Raw genomic sequence first — 25,455 nt, 5'->3', positions numbered from 1 at the left:
ATGAATTAGCCTAATTTGAAATTCAATTTATTGGTTTGAAAATGATCATCACTAAACCGAAATTGAATGTTATAGTTTGAAAATGAATTCATTTGCTTTGAAAATGTATTTTATCCTTTAAAATTTAGCTCTTGAATAATTTCAGATTCACTTAACACATGTTAAATACAATATTACATTTGGATCACTTTTTATTATTGCTGTAATAAACCTTTTGCACTTTTTCCTCGAGTCTGCACTTCAGTCCGTTCAGTCCACCATGACACTGTTCATGTTACTAGTTCATTTCAGCCTCACTTTAACAGGGTAGGATCCAAGGTAACAGGATCCTCATGCTACTTGGTGTTACCTTGAGGCTCAATCATGTCTCTCTACCTCACTTTCACCATTATTATTTTCATCCCTTCCTGTTTCCCTGTGACAATATACAGATAACCCTGTTGCAATTCCCTGTCTAAAAATATGGTATCAAATCCGGCCACACCTTAATTCTGTCTCTGCCTTTGCTCTGGCCCCAATGTGTAACAATCATCTCTCCCCCATCTCCTTTGGAATCTTCCCTCCATATATGTGCAAGAAATGGTATAAAATGTTTTTTAAATCATTTTTTCAAAGACAACACTTTTAGTGATATGTCTTATTTGTACGATTTGCCCTCATTTCATTTATTCCGCTATTCTCAAATAAGATACTGTGCAGCCTCTATTTTCCCAGTTTCCAAATCAGCCCTCCAAGCATTCATGGAAGGACTTATTTTAATTGAAACCTCACAGTAAGACTCTCATATTAAGAATATATACTTTCATTATTGCATTGGGCAATTACTCAACCAAAAATATCACTTCCAGTTGGGAATAGGAACTGTGTCCTAAGTTTGGGGAAGATTACTGGGACACTGCCACTCCGCTTTTTAACTCCAGCCGATAGGACCATTTCTCACACCCATAAACATAAACTTCTCTTTACTCTTTTTTATACTGCTGACACTTTATTCACTCTTAGTCACTTATAGTTATTTATTCACTTATTTTGTCTCTCTAATTTTAAAACTGTGTATATACTGTATATTCTAAGTATTTTTTTTATCTCATTTTTATTGTTTGTTTATGCCCTGTCCTTATCTTTAAGGTCATGATGCTCTGTTGTCTCTTAATTGCCCCTTGGGGATAAATAAAGTCTCTCTGATCTGATCCAAAAGTAGTTGACAGAATCCATACCTCATCCTCATGTGCAAGACTTACCCTTACCAGTTTAAGACAGTATACAGATTGCACTTGTCAAAATCAAGACTATATAAAATTTATGTTGTAATCATCAATCTCACATTTATTACATTTTATTTTTGCATAAGATTTTCCCTGTGTTATGCTTGCTGACAGATGCTATTTGTAGTATTAATAATTAAAAGCACTGCCATAGGCAATGAATAAGGGAAAAGAGATAGCAGTTAGAGTTGGTGCGATTTGCTTCTCCCGGGCAGACCTGCCAGTTGCTGCCAATATATGACACTGTTAATTAAACATTGGTAAAATTTATTAGCGTGCAATGGTCTTTTTACGTTGTTAACACCGGTTAACACAACTTCCCGGAAGCAGCGCCAGCTGGAACTCTCCCGAGGACGGTGGCGGTGAAAGAATAGCAGCGCTATCCTCGTAGGACACCGAGGACAGCGTTAATCCGAACGGTGAGGTCCGCCGCCTTAACGGTAAATTTGAAGATCCGATTAATGCTCGCAAAACGATTACCGACCTGTCATTTTTACCACCAGCAACCGATTCTCTAACTTCCAGAGAACTTCCTTATACGACGCAACGGTTGGGGAACTGAGTGTGTGGGGGGTTGGGGGGCTGGGGGGCAGCAGATGGTTTCCTTGTTTGCTGGGAAGATCCGTGGTTCGATCATCAGAATAAAGACAACGTTCTCAGTGGTTGTATCAGGAAGAACATCAGCCATTAAGATCTAACAAATCACAGCGGAGTTATATGTAAATGCTGTAATCACTACTACACAACTTCAATAACACGTTTATTTGAGGGCGCACATTTGTCACACCCAAGCACTCTTGTCACTTCCGGTATAACACTGCTCGTTCCGACTGAAAGGAGTGGGAGCGGCCCTCATGTCACGTTGTGGTTGTAGCAAGATTCCAGAACAAGGCTAAAACGATGCAGGAACTTAGACTACTGTACCTCTAAAATAAAAGCACAGACTTTACGCTATGAGTTGCGTTTGTGTGACGCAAAAAAGACAAGATCAATGTAGCCAGCAACAGACACAAAAAGACAATTTAAAAAATAAAGGCAAAAGTTAAACAAAACACATTTGTGCTGGGAAATTTACACATCTTGTGTTGAATGTAAGATATGTCAAATTCAATTTTGCAATATTTATAAAGGAATAGAGTCTTCATAGCTCTGAGATGGGCCTGGGAGGTCGAGTGCTATGCTATGCACTACTTTAGTTTTTCATAAGACTACATCCTGATTAACCATTGCCACTTGAAACGATAATCATAAATTAATCAAGAGATATAGTCCTGTGATCTATTATTTTGAGTGTTAATAATATGGGCTACAGTGTCTAATTCTTATATTGACCAAAATAAAAGGAAAGAAGTCGACAAAATTATTTTTACATAATCTCTAACAGTCCTATCTTTGATTACAACAGACAGTGATGACATAATCACCTTAAATTCATCTTGTTGTTGGCCGTCATTTTTGTCCAACTGGTCTATTAAAAGAGCATGATTGTTGGGTGTTGATTTTAATTTAAAAGAAAATCGAATACAAGCTGACCACGGAGCTGAAAATCTAGATGTAAATGATTTCATCAATCGTCACTTTATTTTGAAATGTTCCACTGGAAGTATAATGTTTAGAGCATTTAACTTCACACCTATTTTGTTGTACAAAACGTATTGTGCCTCGGGTTTATACAGCTCCTCCGGCTACTCCTAGGGAGTTGCTCTTATTTGACAATTATAAATTTTGAGGATTTATAGTGAAATAACAGAACTATATAGGCTGGATACTTTTCATGCCCATTTTTTTCCAGCTTTGGACTCTGGGATAGTTCTTGTTTTTGTGTTGGATGTGGACCGAATTCAGTAGGGATCCCAGCAGACATTCCCCTGTGATTTGGTAAGTTAGGACTTTGTTCCCCTCCAACATCCGTCTATATAAGTGTAAGAATCTTGTGTGACCTCAGTCACAGTCGCTTAAAACGAAAAATCTGCCTCCCGGAAACAGTGGTTATATGGTAACTTACGTTCATAACAGGTAGTTCATGAAAACCAGAAAAACGAATAAGTTAACATACGACAAGATCACTGCACACAAAGTAAAAACTTGATCCTTAATCAAACCACAAAGGAAGAGGACGGAATATAATAAGCAGCTTATTTTGTGCAGCTTAATTTTGCAGTTAAAGTTCTGGATGTGTAAAATTAACATGCAAATCAGGTGACATGCACTCATCAGGAAAGACACTAAAACCTATATTGCAGGGGTTTAACTGACAAGTCCAGGACCAAGGAGAAGTGTGTGTGTGTGTGTGTGTGTGGGGGGGGGGGGGGACTAAGAAGAAGCTCGGTATAATAAACATCTTATATAGGCTGTGCATATTCTCTCATCATTCTCTCTGTCTGAAAACATATTAATGAAAAAATAACAACTGTAACTGTTTTCGCTGATTTTTTTTTCTATTAGAAATTTACTTTTTTTTTTCAAATGTTTTCATGCCATTTAATGTTTTGATAGTACAAATTCTGTGTGATTGTAGGAAATGGCAACTGCTCTCAGTAGTCGATATCCTGGTGGACGTGGACCAAATAGAAGTAAGGGGCGAATTTTAGGCATCATTGATGCCATCCAGGATGCAGTGGGGCCACCCAAACAAGCAGTTGCTGACCGGAGGACTGTAGAAAAAACTTGGAAACTCATGGATAAAGTTGTAAGTCTTGAGAAATGACCTTGGCCATCAGTGCTTCTAAAGTGATATGCAGTGCCTTTTGACATCCAAACATGGTATATATTATGTTATCAAAGAAGTTCAATTTTGTTCCCATCTGACCAGACTGTATCCTCACAGACTTGTCTAAATGTTGTTCAGCAAACTTTAAACGCACTTCAACATGCTTTTTCTTCAGCAATGGAGTCTTGGATCATGAGCATCCATACAGGCCATGGCATTTGAGATTATTACTTAATATCTTCTTTAAAACACTTGTACCTGCTGATTCCAAGCCTTTCTGTACCTCTTCACAAATGGTCCTTGGCTCTTGGACAACTCTTCTGATAGTTGTTTTCACTCCTCTGAATTATAGCCCAAACAGTGCTCACTGGAATCTTCAATAGTTTAGAAATTCTTCTGTAAACAATGCCATCATTGTGTTTCTTGCAACAATAAAGTTCCATAGGTCTTGAGAGCACTCAGTGGTTTACCCATCACAAGATATTTCTTGTGTGAAACCTTGGTAATGAGACAGCTTTTAATAGGGCATCAGTTGGGACTGAACCATCAGTCTATCTATCCATCTGTCCAATTTCTTCCACTTATCCATGTGGTCAGCAGCCTAAGCAGAGAAGCCCAGAGATCCCTCTCCCTAGAACCAACTCCTCTAGCTTGTCTGGGGGGAACATTAAGGCAGTTGAGAGATATAATCTCTCCAGCGTGTCCTGGGTCTGCTACAGGGCCTAGATGCTCTATTCTCAGCTTCTCCCGGATTGTCTATTTCCTCACCCTATCACTAAGGGAGAGTCCAGCCACCCTTCAGAGAAAGTTCATTTCTGCTGGTTGTGTCCGCAATCTTGTTTTTTCAGTCACCCCCCAGAGCTCGTGACCATTGGTGAAGGTAGGGATGTAGATCGACCACTAAATCAAGAGCTCAATTTTCACGCTCAGCTCCCTTTTGACCATGACGGCAACACTGCTGCCACAGTACCAATCCACCTATTGCTTTTCCATTCTCCTCTCCCCTCACTTGTAAACAAGCCACAAAATGATGAAACCAAATGAACCACATCCTCTGCAAAAAGCAGAGATGAGTGGAGACCACTTAAGTGGAAACCTTCCCTTACTTAGCTACACCTAGAAATTTTGTCCAGAAAACAGCTGAAGCACTTGATATCAATTTGCATTAATTGGCAGGATGGCTTTCTAATTACTGATAGAGTTTAGCTGGTGTCAGGCTTTCCATGTATTTTTGCACCTCCCTTTCTTCATGTGTTCAATACTTTTTCCCTGTGTTGTTTATCATCATTACACACAACTTAATTAAGAGACATCTGTGGTTTGATTTCTTTGCATATGTGGGTTGGATGGGTTTACCGACATATGGTGAGAATTTCATCTCAATAGAACCTTTAGAACTACATTTATTTACAAAAGTCCTTATCAAAATCCGTCATATACATACCTGAGTTACATAATGAAACTAGTATATGCATAATATTGTTCCTGTTGTTCCTCTCATGCTGCCACAGCTGCTCAGGTAGAGTGGCAGGAGAAAATTTGATGTGCATTGAGAAAACATTGATTTTTCATTTATTGATTAATTCCTTTGCAACAGGTGCGGCTCTGCCAAAATCCCAGACTCCAACTGAAAAACAGTCCACCATATATCCTGGATATTTTACCTGATGCCTACCAACACCTGCGGGTCATACTAGGCAAATATGAAGAGAACCAGATGATCATACAGCTTAGTGAGAATGATTACTTTAAAATCTACATTGATAGCCTTATGAAGAAATCCAAACGAGCTATCCGGCTCTTCAAAGAGGGAAGAGAGAGGATGTACGAGGAGCAGTCACAGGACAGGTATGACGACGGGATATTTCCTGGCTTTTGTGTTTTATGTTAACACAGATTTTCTTGGTTTTCTCTGGAAGACTGCTTTAAGAGAAGTAGCTATCATATGATGTCTCTCAGACAGAATAGGAACAATAATAATTAACAGTTTTGTTTCAGATTTAAAAATTACAAGCTTTTTGGAGGTACACTCTGTTCTGGCCACTTCATTCCAAAGCTATATATATTTGTGTACATTTGGGCTAGATATGCACAGTAGATGCTCCTTGATGCCCTCAGATGTCAGTTTCCTTTTTGAATACTGTACGAGACGGTGCTCTCTTTTTGTTTTACTCATGATAACCATAGTCACAGAGACAACATGACTTACTTACTTACATGTCTTACCATTCACCTTTAAATGTTATTTAAATAACATTTTCTTAAAATCTTAATAGCTCAGTTTTCCAGCCTCTTACAACCAACTCATATGTGTCACACTTGCAATTACAACTGTGAAAGTCAAAAGTTTCCATAAGTACTTCAACACACCAACTCCTGCTCTTTGTCTTAACGCTCAATATTAAGTTGCAGGTTGATTCATCTGAAAAATATGTTGGAATGATCTTGACAACTTTAAGTTGTTTTTTTTTTTTTATCTCAGCCACATCGTGATGACAGATATTTGTAACTGTACATGGCTGGTTAGCCAGCTGAAATACTGTGATAGCAGAATGAAGATGATTCTCTGTGAAAACTTTACCCATTGCAGAGTTACAGGAAGAACACTTCACATTCTTTCCATGGTTCGAGTTGCAAAGTAGTCATATAATCCAAAAAGTAACTATGCAGAGAGTCTCTGCTGCAATTTCATCTGTTTTCAAGGTGCACTGCTTCACTGTACTCTGCAGTCCATATTGGAGCTTAATAAAACACACATATATTAAATTATTTTTTACTGATTTTTTTTACTTTATTCTTTTTTACTGATGTCCAGACAGCCCTTCTGACTGGCTTTCTTCCCAAACTATCTAAGGATAAATGCCACTACACATCTTGCGCATTGCAAAGATTTGATATGAAATTCTGATCTTTTTCAAATGCAAGCCTGTCATGTAACATATACAGAAGGCCCAGCCAGATGCTGTATTCAATTCCAGAAACTTCTTGCTATGAGTCAACAGGTATAAAAACTAAATGATTTATGTCATTTAAAAACTGTTTTTGCAATAGGTAATTTAAATGTGTAAGGCTCCAGTAATTCTCAGGAGCCCTTTCTGATAGCTATGTGCAGAGCTTCAGAGGGAAAATCCCCACACACATTACATCCGCTTCATATATTTCCTTTTTATCTCAGCTGAAGAAGCATCCAGCACCATTTTTGATCTGTATGTGTGAAACTCTTTCTCTCTTTTTTTCTTACTTTTATTCTCTTATTGCCTCTGATTGTATAGGCTTAATTTATTGCAGTAAAACACAGTGTTTACTATAAACACTATATGTTGCTGTTGCAATATGGTAAAGAAGAAACCATAGAAACATATATTTCACGTGTGAAAATTTATAAATGTCATATCTGAATCACCTGACAAATTATTTAGCTATTTAGTACATTCTTGGTAGTTACATGATGTTGTATGAGTCAGTATTTCTAGACTTTTAAGATAGCTGTTTTCATTTGCATAAAGCTAAGAGTCATGCGGTGTGTGTGGGTTCGTGATGATTCCTTCTGCTTCAATGAAGTCTAAAAGAACAGTTGAACCAGTTGCAGGGTTTGATTTCTGTGTTAATCAAATTGATTTCCGGTTATATCAAATAGCTTTTGCAGTTACAACATGAGGTTGAGCTTTTACATTATATGCATATGTTGCAGGATGCCTGTTAAACCAGACTAAGTGAGAAGTGTTCCAGCAGTTTTTCCCATAGTTGAATTTTGGAACCTATACCAGTGATTATTAGGGAGAAAGTACATCCTGATATTTACATATCAGCAAATATTTTTCAAAATATTTTCACAAATACTATACATAGATGTTAAAGATGTGAAACTGGAAAATGATAGGGGCATTATTCATCAACTCTTCTCAATGTTCTCAAGTGGATGTTCTGCTGACACATTGAAAGAATGGCAAACAGTTTCAAAAATACATGCATCCTTTTTTGCTGTCTAGCAGTGACTCTTTTAACATAAGCAACTCAATTTCACTAGCATACAATGTTTAAATAGACCCTAGCTAGAACAGTGTGAAAAAATATGTAGTTGTAAATATATAGTCCGAGTTTATTCATACATCTTTTTATTCATATCATGAGAAAGTAGACTCTTAAACATACAGGCAAGAGGCTCTCTTTCATCCTACAAAAGACTGAGAGACAGGGTGTCTGTGTGTCTTTGCTTATGTCTGTTTGAGTAATTGTGTTTTAAACTGGAGAAGTACGTTCAAGCACACATCTGTGAAGGTTATGTGAAGAAGAGCATTTCTAAAAGTTTAAGAATGATCTGCAGTCTCTTTTGTATTAAATTTGAGCCTCTCATTAGAAACAGACTCATGGCTGTTTTATTTAATTGAGCAAGTTAACCTCTTCCTTTTCAATTTTTTACTTTCTAGTACAAATCTTTGACACCATAGTACTTTAGTGACTCTCTCTATTTGTCCTGCCCATTGGCAGTTAATGCCCAAAGCAGATGATGTCATTCTTAAGCAAGGGTAAACCCTTTTTAGAAAAGAGCCCATCAAACAGCCTAAAATGACACTGACAAACATGAGTGGTTTCATAATTCATGGCTGAAAATGATAAATTTATTATATAAAATGTCATTTGCTAAAACTGAGCCGTAAAACAAAGTTGCAGTAAATTAGCTCTGCTAAAAAAGATTTTTTTTTCCTGATCTTGCTGAAGGTTGCGTCAACTTATGCTGAAACAACTTTTTTTCTTCTGTGATCCTCATTTGATAGTTCACATACTACACCACATACTTTTGTACTCTCATATACATTTTTATGTAGCCTATATTTCTGTGACATTTTATACCAGAATAGTTAAGGTGTTAAGATTATTAAAATCTCAAAAGAGCATTAGCAAGGACTGTTTATATTTTTTTAGCATATGACCACTCAGCAAACTGCCAAGAAAAACATTTATTTAATAGGAAGGGAAGTGATCCTCTCCAAAAATAGGCTTAGCATGGGGCAGTTATCTTCTGTGGCTAGTTGAGAGTTGAGGGTAAAGAAAAGAGAGAATAAAAGTATAGACGGAAAAGAAAAGCATAGTCCATTTTTCTTTGTTTAATTTGATATTCACTGTATCAGTTATTTCTTTTAATTTGTTCATGAGAATGGGCATGCTTTTACTGTACTGTGCAAAAGTTTTAGGCAGGTGTAAAAAAAATGCTGTAAACAAAGAATGCTTTCAGAAATGGAAGTGTTAATCATTTATTTTTATCAATCAACAAAATGCAGTGAATGAACAAAAGAGAAATCTAAATCAAATCAATATTTGGTGTGACCACCCTTTGCCTTCTTCTAGGTACAGTTGCACACAGTTTTTGAAGGAACTCGGCTGGCAGGTTGTTCCAAAAATCTTGGAGAACTAACCACAGGTGTTCTGTGGATGTAGGCTTCCTAACATCCTTTTGTCTTTTCATGTAATCTCTGACACCATCGATGATGTTAAAATCAGGGCTCTGTGGGGGCCATACTATCACTTCCAGGCCTTCTTGTTCTTCTTTACACTGAAGATAGTTCTTAATGGCTTCGACTGTATGTTTGGGATCATTGTCCTGCTGCAGAATAAATTTGGGGCCAATCATACACTTCCCTGATGGTATTGCATGATGGAGAAATATCTGCCTGTATTTCTCAGCATTGAGAACACCATTAATCCTGACCAAATCTCCAACTCCATTTGCAGAAATGCATCCCAAACGTTCAAGGAACCTCCACCATGCTTCACTGTTGCCTGCAGACACTCATTATTGCACCGCTCTCCAGCCCTTCAACAAACAAACTGCCTTCTGCTACAGCCAAATATTTCTAATTTTGACTCATCAGTCCAGAGCACCTACTGCCATTTTTCTGCACCCCCATTTCCTATGTTTACGTGCATACTTGAGTCACTTGGCCTTGTTTCTACGTCAAAGGCATGGCTTTTTGGCTGCAACTCTTCCATAAAGACCACTTCTGGCCAGACTTCTCCAGACATTAGATGGAATGTCCCACTGGTTTCTGCCAGTTCTGAGCTTATGGCACTGCTGGACATCTTCTGATTTCAAAGGGTAATAAGCACTGCTGCAGTAAGTTTCCTTGACCGACCACTTGTGTCTATGATCCTTTACATTGCCCGTTTCTTTATGCCTCCTCAAAAGAGCTTGAACAGCACATCTTGAAACCCCAGTCTGCTTTGAAATCTTTGTCTGGGAGAGTATAACTACCTTGTGCCTTGTTGCTGTGCTCAATCTTGCCATGACATGAAACTGTCTTTCACAACCTCAACTTGGTAGCAGAGTTTGGCCTACAAAATCCCTGACTTTGTGCAATTGTACTATAAGAACTAATGCTTATTTGAAGGCTAAAGGCAGTAACGCCAAATAACTGATTTGATTTAAATTTTTGTTCACTCACTTTGCATTTTGTAAATTGATAAAAATAAACAAACATTACAACAATCATATATTCCTGAAAGCATTCTTTGTTTACTGAATTTTTTCACACCTGCCTAAAACCTTTTGCACAGTACTGTATTTCTGCAACTAACATGTATAGGCTTGATCTGGAATGTACTTCTGCAGAAGGATTTTTATTACGCTTGTTGATGTGTCATAGTGAGCAGTCCTTTGAAATGATGATGTCACATGTTCCCATGGAAGGTCTGAGCCTGAGTAAGCTTCCACAAAGTAGAACCTGGGTAGGAATAAGTCTCAGCATAAATGTATGTGTGTTTGTGAGAGTACATACATACAAAGGACTGGAAAGCTATTTTGAGAGGTTTACTCACTGCCTTCTGACTAAGGGTTTATATCAATGTGCTTTGACCTGCAGTATTATGCCCCCACCCTTCAAACACACATGAAGAAAAAAGAACAGCCCCTCCACTGTTGGATCAAAGCTTGGATTGAGTCATTTGGTTCCAAAGGGCCCATTTATTTCTTTTGTCCACATCCCCCAGCTGTAAATGGGAAATGTAGCCTTTAAATGGTGCCTTTCTACTCTACTGGAGCACTCAAAGTGCTTTATACACCGTGCTTCATTCACCCGTTGACACAGGCACTTTTCTAAATGCTGGCCTAACAGTCATATACATTCACACTCCAGTGAATTGAGCAACTTGCACAAGGATACTTTGGAAACCAGGGATTGAACCACCAACCTTCAAATTGTGAATTAGCTCTACCTCCTGTTCTGCATCCAGTTCTACTTCATGAGTTATATGTCTGTGAAGGTTCGCAGTCATCCAGCTCATTGTAGTCTTAGCTTAGAAAGAAAAGCATGTGGACTTCTTTAAGTTTCCTTGAGGTGAAACATCTTCGAGGAAACTTAAAGAACTCCAGACGCTTTCTTTCCAAGCTTCTGCGGGACACTCAGCTATGAGCACTGAGGTACATGAGAGACAGGGGCTGTGGCAGACAAGCTTTAAACTACAGCATCTTCAAAGCTTTTAACCATAGCAATGCTTTCTTGTGACTGGTATTGACTAGGGGTCACTGCCGAACGGATGCGACCGGGGGACACCATAGTGACTGGTATTGACTGGGGGTCACTACCGAACAGATGTGACCGGAGGATACTGTAGAGACTGGTATTGACTGAGGGTCACTACCGAACATATGCAACCAGGGAACACTGTAGTGACTGGTACTGACTGGGGATCACTACCAAACGGATGCGACCGGGGGACACTGTAATGACTGGTATTGACTGGGGGGCTCTACTGAACGGATGCAGCTGGGGGACAGTGTGAAGGAAATGGTCGAGGAAATCTCTCCCCAAAAGTGTGCTGTCAAACCTAGCATTGGCCCTACAATGCCAGACCACGTTTTCCAGTTGATCGCTCTACCCTTTAACATCCAGACTTTATAATCATAGTTATCATCAACCACAGATAACCCTTAATTGCAGAAAAGAGAATGCTTTTTATTAATAAATCTAGAAACATCTTTCTTACATCACCCTTTTAATAGAATACTGTTCCCAGTATGATAGGAAATGTTACATTTATGAATTGATAATAATAGCTTTCATCATCATTCATAAGAGCCTAAAAATGATTCAAATGAAGCTTTTGAATACCAGTACATGATGTTGGAGAAATGGTAATACATTTATCCAGAATGAAAGTAAATACTCAAGACTGAATATTGAATACAGCACAACTGTATGGTCCTTACCATATTACTTTTAATGAACAATTCATTTATTATTTAGAGACTTCTGTTATAGTGACCCTGACATTTAAAGCAAGTCTACAATGTCATAGTGAGTTAGAGGAAGCCGTTTGTGATGGAGACAAATTGTTGAGATGGCAGGAAGCCAATAGAAATTGAGATAGTGAGCAGTTGAGCAGCTGGAGTGCACTTGTCAGCACAGCAGTGTGATAGCAACTGTGTAAGCAAATTTGTGACTTTGCTCTATTTTATTTATGGGGAATCTGAAATTGTTCTTTTTATTTAACATGTTGAAAAGCTGTTTAGTATGATTTCATTTATGTGTTGCTTATAACAGAACAATCAAAAAATTACATAAGTTAGCCAGCAGTTTCTGGCCATGCTACCCTAGACACGCTGAATAAATTAGCCCTAGGCTGCCTTTCATGGGCAGCTTGTCAGATGAGGCAGATTACAGACTGATAGCACAGATCATGGCAAGGACACATGAGCGACTGACCATATATCTGTCTTGTACTTTGCACTGAGCATTAAAGTGGGGTGATGCTGTAAGCAGGGAGAAAATTTACATCCAAAAAATGTATCCATGTATCCATGCATACATTATATAGCGCAGAATACATGCTGCTTTTTCTGTTTGTTTGGGGGTACTTAAGAGCAGAGCCCTCGCCCACAAGGATGTGTGGTCTTTTCCTTTGCATCCCAATGAGAAGTTATTTTGGTTGGCCCTTGGTTGATTAGAGGCCTAATGGTAACCAAAGAAGCATGAAATTACTTTTTTTCAGTGCAGGCATACACACAAGCACACTCACATGCTCATACACATGCAGACCAACTGAAGTGGAACGCTACCACAGAATACTGATGCTCACCTTTCCCACTTTAACCTAATATTACTCAAATACTTTATTCCATTTCCAAGGAAATGGAGAAAGACAGTAGATGGGCAAACATTCCAAAATTAAATCAGAAATAAAGAAAAAGTTGAAAAATATTATGAATAATTGTAAAATTATTGTATAATTTATCAAATTGACTACAGCTCTGATTGACGTTTAACTGTTCATGGCAACTGATTTCTTAGTCAACTAAACAAGGCAACCCCCCCCCCCCCCCAAAAAAAAAAAAAAAAAAAAAACTAGAGAGACACTCAGATATCAAGTTAATCTTACATTTTATACTCCAAACAGACAATGAAGAAAAACACTAAACTGTGGTTAAATAGGACAAATTAACATCCAAAAAGTGTGATGCAGTGTATGAGTGATGCACGTTGTGCATAACGGATTTGTAGTGTTTCTGAACATGGCTGAATAACATAACAACAGTTTACCATCATTTACCATGAGTGGGCATCAATTAAAATGATAGCAATTAGATAAAAAGAGCCCCAATATGTGTAGTGTTTTATGTCCACTTTAAAGTAGTAATGCAATCACAACACAAATCCTGGTTATCTATTTCTATAAGGGGATTCCAATTAATATTTGCATGTTGTGTTTACATTACAGTTAATAGATGATGTGTTTGTCATCTGACCCATTTTATTGGTAAGACATCAATTAGGGTTCTACTGTTTTAGTGACTCTTTTAAGTCCTTTGATTATTTGTTTGAAATAAAATTTTGACATTGCCATTTTCAATTTTTGTCAACCAGTTCATATTATAGTCATCAGTTGTTGATCATAAAATAATATGTGTGTGATGGCGAATTGTACAAGACAACAACATTAAAACTCATCTGATGGGAAAAAAATCACATGTAAAGCTAAATCTCTTATGATAGTGTTTGGGAAGTTACGAAGTTTCATTTTTGCCCTTCCTCATAGCAAAGATGGAATATAACGTCAAATATAATTGTTCAAATAAACAGGATTTTCTTTGATTGACATTTGGGGTTATGACCATTTGAAAGTTGAAAGTATAGCTATGCCATCTGTTGGTTTTAACCAGGGTCTAATAGGAAGTAATAGTAGCAGGCAACAAAGTGACAGTGTGCAATCTTTCTGTTGAAGAAGCAGCTTCTCACACATAGGTTTTCTTTGCTCTAAGTCATCCTGGGAAGTGTAAAAAACTTGTTGCAATGTGTAGATAGTGTCCATATGCAGTAATTCAAAAACAAATGACATGAATCCATTCCATAGAGCAGAGGTGTCAAACTCAAATACACAGTGGGCCAAAATTCAAAACTGGAGTCGTGGGCTAACAATAATATTTATTAAAAAAAAAAAATCTTCCTCCAGATATAAGAATGAATCTTTTCTTATGGACTCAAATAGGTTTTGCTGGAAAACTGAATATGGAACAAGCAAAGCTTAATACTAAACAATATATATATTAGCTGTATAATACCAGTAGGCCAGCTCTAATAGTAATTTGGTATGGCTTTGCGGGCCAAATTTGGCCCGCGGGCCAGAGTTTGACACCTATGCCATAGAGGGTCTTCTGGATCAACAAGTCAGTGGTTTATTTGACTGATGAATCTTTCTATGTCACATTTATGATTGTCTGGGTTTTGCTTTCAAAAGAAGGAAATGTACCTGTCTATACTGGTTAGTTTTTGTGAATAAGAACAAATTTACTTTCCTTTTACAAAGCACTAACATTATCACCCTTTTTGTACACTCAGAAAATAAGTGGCAATATGTTATTGGATTTTAGGCTGCATAAATAACTGTGCAAAATAAAACTTGACACTGGCTCTGCATTTGTCACATTTATCATTATCAGATGATGAGATCCCTAACCCTAACCCTAACCCTGAGAAAAATGTGTTCTCACATCCTATGCCCACACATCCTTAAGTGTTATAATATGTCTGTTTTTTTTTTTTAAGTTCAGTTTTATCTAGTGTGTGATAGATGTGATATGTTGTGTGATATAGCACAGAGATCCTTCTGTAGTCGTTATTTAAGCCAGTTTGTTTTCTAATGTGCTCATGTAGTTCATATTATAGTTAACTTTTTTAAAGGAAATCCAACATTAAATTATCTATAAACTGTGTTCTAGCATATGTTGGTCTAAGAGAGTGTTCGAAATGTCTGATTTGACCAGCTATTACCAACAAATCAGAAGTCAGGAACATGTACAGTATATTTGTACAGGTCAAATAGTTTCCATGTGGTGTCTGTCAAACATGTGAGGCTATAATTTTACATGAACTATTTCCTGTTTTCTGGCCTCTGCAGGAGGAACCTGACCAAGCTGTCTCTGATCTTCAGTCATATGCTGGCAGAAATCAAGGCAATCTTCCCTGGAGGACAATTCCAAGGAGACACGTTCAGGATTACCAAAGCTGATGCTGCTGACTTCTGGAGGAGATTTTTTGGTGAAAAGTAAGTGTCACCTCAGTATTATTTTTGTTGTTGTTTGTTTGTTTTTTGATAGATGTGTATGTTATTCACTTGTCCAAATTGGACATGCACACAAATAGTTGGGAATGACATATTCCATTAAATAATCAACACCATCACTTTTAACGTGTAATGGTAAAAAGTAGTAAAACACCACTACAAATGTACCAAGCCTATTCTAGAGCTGGCTAGCTAAAAGTTTGTCAAATTCCACACTGGTGCTAAATTTCAAGTTCAAGTTCAAGTTCAAATTTTATTTGCCACATGCAGTGGCATGTTGCCCTGCAGTGGAATGAACCCGCCCCCCGACCTTACACACACAACACAGACATCACATGGGGATACAAGTCAGAGAACGGTTGCATTACAGAAAAAAAACACTGAAATGTACACTACAATGGGAAAATGCAAGAGGAAAAAAGAGACCTCTACTCATGCTGGGCTATAGGAGGACAGCATGAGAACAGGAAACAAAAAAACTCCTCTGCACAGAAAGCACATAAATGTCCACAGTACAACATTACAGAGCACGTGACCAGCAACAGGGTTGGGTAGGGGATGAGGAGTAATCCCAGGCAACACAGCAGCCATCCTGCCACTGCACCGTCTCTCCAGCGCGGGCCCAGACCCGCCTCGTGTTCCCAGGAGGCAACAAGCATCGAAGGCATTGGAAGGGGAAGGGGGATGAGTGAGTGCTCATCAGTGTAAGTGTATGTGTGTGCGTGTCCATAGTTCAGCTGAGACAGTGTCCTTCGCCCTACCAGGCTAAGTAAACAGTCTACCAGCCAACCCAGGTGGCCTTATAATGGGAAGGAACAGTCAAAACACAGTCGTTATCAGGGAGTTTTTGTTCGGCTCCAGCCTTAAGCCCACAGCTGGCGCCGAGGGGATATCCGCATTATCATGTTGATGTTGTTGATTTTTCTTTTATGCGAATAACTCATGAGAATTTTAAAGCTGTTCTTTAACACTCCAACACTGGTCTCTCACTCTCCCGTTGGAGAGCCGCGAGCTTCTCCATGATGTTGTCAAACTTGCACTCCGTGGTCTTGTCATTCTTGTGCTCAGAGAGCCGATTCTGAGAACTCACGACTGCAGTGAGCTGCTCCACGATGTAATCCAACTTTCGCTCAGAGGTGTTATTCTGAGGGAACTTCCCCTTGATGTAATCCAATATACGCTCGGAGGTGTTATTCTGAGTATTCACGGCAGCCGTAAGCTTCTCCAAGGTCTTAACCATGCTGCATTCAGTGAGCTCTTTCTGAGAAGTCGCGCCTCGTCCCATCGTTTCAATCCCAGCGGGCAGCCTTGGGGAGGTTTAAACAGCTGGTTCCGCTTTCTTAATTCTCCGATAAGCCAGGGCCAAGCCAGCTCCGATCAGCAAGAACCCTGTTATCATGGTTCCGAATAGGTAGATATCTTCAGCGTCCTCGATCGACAGTCCCGCCAGGCACACGATCCTCCATTTCTGCCACCCGTCCATCGTGTATCCGGCAGGGAAAGTCCCTCCAGGGCACTCGGGCTCTCCCAAGCCCAGACTTCTCGTTGAGAAAAGGGTGTCAATAGCATTCAGAGACCAGTTGATCAAATCCATAATTCTCTTTTAGGTTTTAGAGAACAGACTGTGAGAGAGTGTTCCAGGGAAAGTAATACACATGAGACAAGACAAGGACACAAGAGGCTAAGCAGGGAAGATAAGGGGAAGGAGGAGAGGAGAAAAGTGCAACTGCCTTCGCCGAGAGCCAAACGAGAAAGAGTAATTTAGCAGTATTTTTCATTAAGCATATAATTTCAGATCATAACCATTTTCCATTCATACTGACAAAAGTCTGCAGTAGGGTAATGGTTACTTCCTTGTGAAGCAGTTTCTAATTCTTTTCAGTTTTATCAGGAGGACATTTTTGGCTAGTATTTTCCATGATTTTACAAATGTCTTAAAAGAATATGTTTTGCTCATATACCTTCCTCATAAAAATGTTTTTTTTATTTGCATAAAAAATGCAAAACTTATTTTGTGATATTCTTGGAATTTTGAGAATATTAGAAGATCCTGTTCCTATCATTTCAATACATTACACAATATATGTAATTCAGTATAATAGTGAATTAAAGTGTTTGTTATGAAAAATGTCATGTTAAAAAAAATCCACTTGTGTAGAGAGATATAAATTGCTACTGGATGCACTATCACTGCTTTATTTTGATTCTGTAAAACCTCATAATTATCTCTAAGACAATGTGTTTTTTTCAATGTAGTTGAATTATCTCTGCTCATCCTACACTGTGTTCAGAGCCACCTTAGAAACTAAGTATAGTATAATCTGTTAGATTATTAGATTTTTGCAAACCGAAGCTGAGGTATAGCCCTTTAATCAGTCAAAGGGTCACACTTGTTACCCATCCTGAGAGAAGATTGAGATGTCAGGACTTGGCTTGAGGCTAACTGCACATAATGTCTTTCAGATGAATTTACTGCTTATATTGTAAGGAAGCTGATGCTGATGCTCACTATAAATAAACATTCATAAATTTAAGCAGAAAACATCACTATGGCCACTATTAGCCAAATTAGCCAACTGTGTCAGATAGGAAGCTGTTGGAGGTATATGAAATGGTGGTGGTCAGAGAGCCCAGTGGCGCCAGTGTCCGGCAGCTGTGTGCTTAGGGTTATTATCCTGTTGAAGATAAACCTTTGCCACATTTCAAAAGCCAGAGCACTTTGAAGGAGGCCGTCATCAAGGATGTCTCTGTAGATTGCTGCTGTCATTTTTTCCTCAACCCTGACTAATCTCCCAGTTCTGCTGCTGATGCTGGCACCACGATGCTTCACTGTAGGGATGGTATTAGCCAGGTGGTGAGCAGTGCCTGCTTTCCATGACACACGGGATTCAGGCCAAAAAGTTAAATCTTTGTTTAAGAGAGACCTGTCATGAGGAATGATTTCCGTCTGGCTGCTCTACCATACAGGCTTGATCGGTGAAGTGCTGCAGAAATGATACTCCTTCTATCCCAACTTGCTCAGACTGGCCAAGTAGCTAACAGTCCCGGTGTTTCAAAATCTTCCTATTATGGATGATGGCGGTCACTGTGCTATACCCCCACCCCAAGTTCTGTGACTTGATACAGTCCTGTCTTGAAAATCTACAGACAACTCCTCTGACCTTTCTTGCACTGTCATCAAAGGGACCTTATATAGACAGGTGTGTGTCAGGGTGCAACTGAGCTCAGTTTTCGGTGTCATGCAAGAATTACACTTCTGAATTTTAAGCAAACTTTTTCCACTTTGTTGTTATTGGATAATGTATGTAGAATTTTGAGTTGAAAAATGAATTTACATTTACATTTTACAATAAGGCTGTAACATAACACATTGTGGAGGAAGCAAAGCACTGTGAATACTTTTCTCTTCCTCTGGGATTAATGGTACAGTCCAAATTACGGTTACAGTTGTGTCATTTTAAAAATGCGATGTAAAAAGGATGACTTAAAAAACAAATACATTAAACATTGGGCACCAAATTCTGTAAATTTTCAAAATGCCCGAAATGCCAGTTTTGTGTGGATTTTTTTTATCCACAGTTTTTTTTTTTTTACCCTAATAGAAGATAGTGTTTAAGGCAATAGCTTCACATTTTCACAGATACACTGTTGGATATTTTTCAGAAAATGAAATTTAAACTGTGAATCATATATTTTGTTTTAATATGTTAAAACGATATGTTATGAATTAATTAAATTCACATACAGTGGGGCAAAAAAGTATTTAGTCAGCCACCGATTGTGCAAGTTCCCCCACTTAAAATGATGACAGAGGTCAGTAATTTGCACCAGAGGTACACTTCAACTGTGAGAGACAGAATGTGAAAAAAAAAATCCATGAATCCACATGGTAGGATTTGTAAAGAATTTATTCGTAAATCAGGGTGGAAAATAAGTATTTGGTCAATAACAAAAATACAACTCAATACTTTGTAACATAACCTTTGTTGGCAATAACAGAGGTCAAACGTTTACTATAGGTCTTTACCAGGTTTGCACACACAGTAGCTGGTATTTTGGCCCATTCCTCCATGCAGATCTTCTCGAGAGCAGTGATGTTTTGGGGCTGTCGCCGAGCAACATGGACTTTCAACTCCCGCCACAGATTTTCTATGGGGTTGAGGTCTGGAGACTGGGTAGGCCACTCCAGGACTTTCAAATGCTTCTTACGGAGCCACTCCTTTGTTGCCCGGGCGGTGTGTTTTGGATCATTGTCATGTTGGAAGACCCAGCCTCGTTTCATCTTCAAAGTTCTCACTGATGGAAGGAGGTTTTGGCTCAAAATCTCACGATACATGGCCCCATTCATTCTGTCCTTAACACGGATCAGTCGTCCTGTCCCCTTGGCAGAAAAACAGCCCCATAGCATGATGTTTCCACCTCCATGCTTCAGAGTAGGTATGGTGTTCTTGGGATGCAACTCAGTATTCTTCTTCCTCCAAACACGACGAGTTGAGTTTATACCAAAAAGTTCTACTTTGGTTTCATCTGACCACATGACATTCTCCCAATCCTCTGCTGTATCATCCATGTGCTCTCTGGCAAACTTCAGACGGGCCTGGACATGCACTGGCTTCAGCAGCGGAACACGTCTGGCACTGCGGGATTTGATTCCCTGCCGTTGTGGTGTGTTACTGATGGTGACCTTTGTTACTTTGGTCCCAGCTCTCTGCAGGTCATTCACCAGGTCCCCCCGTGTGGTTCTGGGATCTTTGCTCACCGTTCTCATGATCATTTTGACCCCACGGGATGAGATCTTGCGTGGAGCCCCAGATCGAGGGAGATTATCAGTGGTCTTGTATGTCTTCCATTTTCTGATGATTGCTCCCACAGTTGTTTTTTCACACCAAGCTGCTTGCCTATTGTAGATTCACTCTTCCCAGTCTGGTGCAGGTCTACAATACTTTTCCTGGTGTCCTTCGAAAGCTCTTTGGTCTTGGCCATGGCGGAGTTTGGAGTCTGACTGTTTGAGGCTGTGGACAGGTGTCTTTTATACAGATGATGAGTTCAAACAGGTGCCATTCATACAGGTAACGAGTGGGGGACAGAAACGCTTCTTACAGAAGACGTTACAGGTCTGTGAGAGCCAGAGATTTTCCTTGTTTGAGGTGACCAAATACTTATTTTCCACCCTAATTTACGAATAAATTCTTTACAAATCCTACCATGTGAATTCATGGATTTTTTTTTCACATTCTGTCTCTCACAGTTGAAGTGTACCTCTGGTGCAAATTACTGACCTCTGTCATCATTTTAAGTGGGGGAACTTGCACAATCGGTGGCTGACTAAATACTTTTTTGCCCCACTGTATATGGTAAAGGGGCTGATTCTTATATAGCGCTTTTCTACTCTCCCGGAGTACTCAAAGCACTGTATATAACATGCCATATTCACCCAATCTCGCAAGCACTTTCTTTATACATAGTGCTTTCTAACTACAGTCACACATTCATACGCTGACAGATGCATCAGAAAGTAACTTGGGGTTAGTATCTTGCCCAAGGATACTTGACATGCAGCCTGGAGGAGCCAGGGATCGAACCACCAACCTTCCGATCAGTAGGGTACCTGCTCTACCTCCTGAGCTACAGCCACCCCCTTGTGATTTGGTGTATATTGTATTATGTATACAATAGCAATTATGTATGTATTAACACTAAATCACGAGAGTTCTGTTACAGGGCTTTATAATCTAAGGTAGAGACCCCGAAGTAATAGAGAGAGAAAGCCCCCCACAATTAAACGTCCCTCTATGAGCAAGCACTTGACGACAGTGGGGAGGAAATACTGCCTTTTATCAGAAAGAAATCTCTGGCAGTACTATAAGGTCTTGAAGATAAAATCAGTCCTGGTTATTCAATGCATTGTATGTGAGGAGAAGGATTTTAAATTAAATTCTGAATCTAACAGGGAGCCAATGAAGGGAATGCTCTCTCTTTCGCTGCAGCATGTTGGATCAATGGACAGCTTTTCAGGGAGTTTTTAGGACAAGCCTAGTCCAGCCGAGAAGTAATAAATGCAAAAACTAGTTTTTCAGCTCTATGACAGGATGTTTCTAATTTTAGAGATACTTTACAACTACATGAGCAGTCCTGAACTGGTCATGTGTGTGCTCAATAAACTGGCAAATTACAGCAGGATTTTCCTATCCTCGGTCAGAAGGCACAGGTGACTTATATGATGAAAGAGGGGGTCTACAGCAATGATAATTAGGGTTCCTTTAATCCAAAACATCTCCAGAAGTGAATTCGTATGAGTATATGTATGTGTGTGGTTCTGTAAAATAACAGAAATTACAATTAGCAAACAATTAAAGTCAACCTAACTGGTCTAAAAAATACAGAAAGGGTTGAACAGAAAGTCTAATTCGAAAATGACTAAACCCCACCCCCTGGTGGACACAAATGGGCTGCTGCACAGGGATAGACTCCATCTTTACTTTGGGCAGCTCAGTTCACAAGGGTAGCGCCATTTTGGTCAAATCAGCATGAATATACATTGTCTCGTGGCTACACAAACCGCTGGAAAACTCTATAAAAGCATCACCCAATGTACATAGGTAAGTATTTGATAAGTTACAACCATAGAACAAACAAATACAAGGCACTTACTTATCATTCACGCACACGCACGACACATGTTCAGTACAACAGCCCAGCTCCACCAGCGCTATCACGGTGAACCAGCGCAAACTCAAACAAAGGATGGGAGGAATGTACCATCTTAGCAGTGGTTAGAGGGTGTCCGTGGAACAGTCTATATACACAAATCACAGGGGTTTTATACAGCCGCCCCCTAATGTGTATAGCACATTAGTAAACATTAAAAAACCCATGTGAATATGACTAAGGACATTCAGCTGACAGTTCAGGTAAAGTGATAAGTTTTGACATAGGCCGTTGGTATTTATGTTTCCCAATGGCGACTTCAGCTACTCGCACCTGTCCATCCGGGCTGGGAAACATGTGTGTTACCTGTCCTACGGGCCAGGAAGCCCGTGGGAGCTGATAGTCCACCACCATGACAGTCTGTCCCACTTTCAAAGGTGGAGTAGTCTGGTTCCACTTCTGGTGAGGCTGCAGTCCAGGCAGGTAGCGCTGAATGAACTGAGTCCAGAACTGGTCCGCTATGACTTGGCTGTGACGCCATTTCCGCCTTCCAAGTTCTTCTCTGGTGCCATAAACTGCCTGGGGAAGGGAAGCATCGCGCCGCCCCATGAGCAACATATTTGGCGTGATTGGATCAACATCTGCAATATCCGAGGAAACGTATCCCAGTGGCTTGGAATTAAGTATGCCCTCTACTTCAATAAGAACAGTAAGCAACAAATCCTCTGGCACCGCTTGACCTTTGAGAGCAACTTGAAGTGCAGATTTGACTGAACGGATCTCCCGTTCCCAGGCTCCCCCAAAATGTGGAGCATGCGGAGGGTTGAAGTGGAAAATGATGCTCTGTTCACTGAGCTCCTGCAGTCGTGGCTCCATCACTTTGAATGCCTCCTGCAGCTCTCTGTCTCCTCTGAAATTGGTGACCTGATCACTCAGTATTTCAAAAGGTTTTCCTCTTCAAGCAATAAATCTGCGCAGAGCCATGAGAAAGGAGTCAGTGTCCATACCAGTGAGAAGGTCGAGGTGAATGCAGCGGGTCGTAAGGCATTTAAATATAATTCCCCACCGTTTCTCTTGTCTCCTACCTACTGTATCTTTATAGTGAAAGGGCCAAAACAGTCAATTCCTGTGGACCAGAATGGCGTCTGATTTAATCGCAAGCGGGTAGCAGGGAGATCAGACATCTTCGGTGAAACAGGCTTGGCTCTCCACTTCTTACACTCAAAACAGCGATACTGATGCTTCCTTATGGCCTGTCTGCCTCTTAAAATCCAATACCTGCGTCTCAATTCGGCAAAGACACGTTCTGGGCCAGGATGCAGGAGACGTGTATCCTAGTCTTTGATGATGAGCTGAGTAGCAGGATGGTCTGGTGACAACACGATAGGATGCAGAGTGTTAACATCCATCTGCTCTGCTCGCTGGAGACGTCCACCTACTCGTATGAGGCCAAGCTGACTGTCATATTTGGGAGAAAGGTTGCTCAGTCTGCTGTCTTTGTACACCTCTTTCCCAGATTTAAGTGTGTGTACTTCAACAGGGAAGCTATCTTGTTGTGCCTGTTTGAGAATTTGAACTTCTGTCTCTAAGCGTTGTGCCGCTGACATAGGGAGGACAGCCGCCCCGTGAGAAGACAGGTAGGTGGCCTGCACCAAATCAGCCCAGGTGTTGTATGCAGGATCAGACTGTGCCAAATCTGTAGTGACATAGGCACAGAAAGCTGATTTCTTTAACTCAGTATTATCTTCAGTGTCTGTACTCACAGTAGGTCGTGCTGGCCACTGCTCAGATGCTTGTCTCAGGAAGGGGGGCCCATCCATCCACTGGCTAGGTTTTGACAGCTCACGTAATGGTTTTCCCCGGGTGATGTCATCTGCTGGGTTCAAAGCCGAGGGGACATACCTCCAGCTGGCGGCCTCAGTCAGCTCCTGTATTTTGGCAATACGAGTACCTACAAACACTTTATAGTGGCAGGACTCGGACTAGATCCAGTTCAACACAGTGGTAGAATCGGTCCATAAAGTAGTCTCACTAATGGGCAGAGTAAGCTCACTGAGGAGGAGTCTAGACAGTTGTGCACCAGCCAGTACGGCACACAGCTCTAAACGGGGAATTGACAGTTTCTTGCGGGGAGCTACACGTGATCTGGCCATGATAAAGGCAGTGTGGACCTCATGTTCTGCCGATTTAAATCTCAAATATGCCACTGCTCCGTAAGCACACTCTGACGCATCACAGAATACATGCAGCTGGAAAGTTCCCTCTTGGGTTGCTGGGGCTGTGTAGCATCTAGGCAGACAGATTTCTTGTAGATACTGTAGCTCACTCACCCACTCTTGCCACCGTTGGAGTAACTCGCCCTCGATGGGATCATCCCAGTTCCTGTCGTTCTGCCACAGACGTTGAACAATAACCTTTGCCCGGGTCGTGAAGGGGATGATGAAACCCAGTGGGTCGTATTGAGAGGCGAGGATGCTGTAGATGTTTCTCATGGTTGACTCCTGAGGAACCACTGGCTGACATCTGTAGGCGATCTGGTCTGTGGAGCAGTGCCATGCCAAGCCTAAGGTTGGTTCTTGGGGATGTGGTTGGTGTTCAGTCAACCACAGCTCGCAGGTAGGGGACTTTGCTTCAGAGGGGAGATGAACAATGGCCTCTGGGTAGTTACTGGCCCACTGTCGGATTTCGAAACCACCAGTAGATAGCAACTCTCTGATGATAACATCGACAAGTGGTCGTGCCTGCGAAGCAAAGGGCAGAGATTGCAAACAGTTATCGACATAAAATGAGTGCAGCACGGAGTCTAGTACTTGTTCATTGCCATCTTTATGATCCTGCACATGGCGCTGAAGGGCATACGTGGCACAACAGGGGCTGCATGTGGTTCCAAAGGGCAGGACACACCACTCATAAATGTCCGGGCTCCGATCTCTTTCCATATCTCTCCACACGAATCTCAGCAGGGGCCGGTCATGCGAAAGAAGCCGCACCTGATGGAACATACCTCGTATGTCCCCACTCACAGCAACAGGGTGCTCCCTAAATCTCAACAGGACACCTATAAAGGATGGACCGAGAGTTGGACCTGGTAGCAGCTGATCGTTAAGGCAGTCTTGCCTGTATTGGAAGGAACAGTTGAAAACTATCCTAGGTTTATTGTTATGATGCACAATATGATGGGGAATGAACCAGGATTCATCTGTGCGGTTTGCCTCTTCAGGAGTGAGTTTTCTTACATAACCTGCTTGTTCCAGTTTGTGTATTTCTGCATTGTACACA

The 25,455-nt window shown here is 40.4% G+C and overlaps 1 protein-coding gene across 8 annotated transcripts in view; it reads left to right on the top strand.

The window, feature by feature from the left end:
• Positions 1 to 1,560: 1,560 nt before the first annotated feature.
• The window catches only part of cblb (Cbl proto-oncogene B, E3 ubiquitin protein ligase), a 175,568-nt gene continuing 151,673 nt past the window's right edge, over positions 1,561 to 25,455 (top strand). For 2 of the 8 annotated variants that reach the window (XM_082549202.1, XM_082549201.1), the window contains exons 1-4: positions 2,887 to 3,143; positions 3,784 to 3,954; positions 5,573 to 5,823; positions 15,364 to 15,510. In XM_082549202.1, the coding sequence (XP_082405328.1) occupies positions 3,787 to 3,954; positions 5,573 to 5,823; positions 15,364 to 15,510 (566 nt within the window). In that variant the 5' untranslated portion in view covers positions 2,887 to 3,143; positions 3,784 to 3,786. Of the gene's footprint in view, positions 1,706 to 2,884; positions 3,144 to 3,783; positions 3,955 to 5,572; positions 5,824 to 15,363; positions 15,511 to 25,455 lie in introns of those variants that run through there. The other 6 variants (XM_082549198.1, XM_082549199.1, XM_082549200.1 and 3 more) reach the window with 6 other exon arrangements.

This window comes from Aulonocara stuartgranti (assembly GCF_965226115.1).
Source record: "Aulonocara stuartgranti genome assembly, chromosome: 10".
Classification (NCBI taxonomy): domain Eukaryota; kingdom Metazoa; phylum Chordata; class Actinopteri; order Cichliformes; family Cichlidae; genus Aulonocara; species Aulonocara stuartgranti.
The sequence above is the reverse complement of the archived record's forward strand: the minus strand, read 5'-3'. Positions and strand labels throughout refer to the sequence as shown.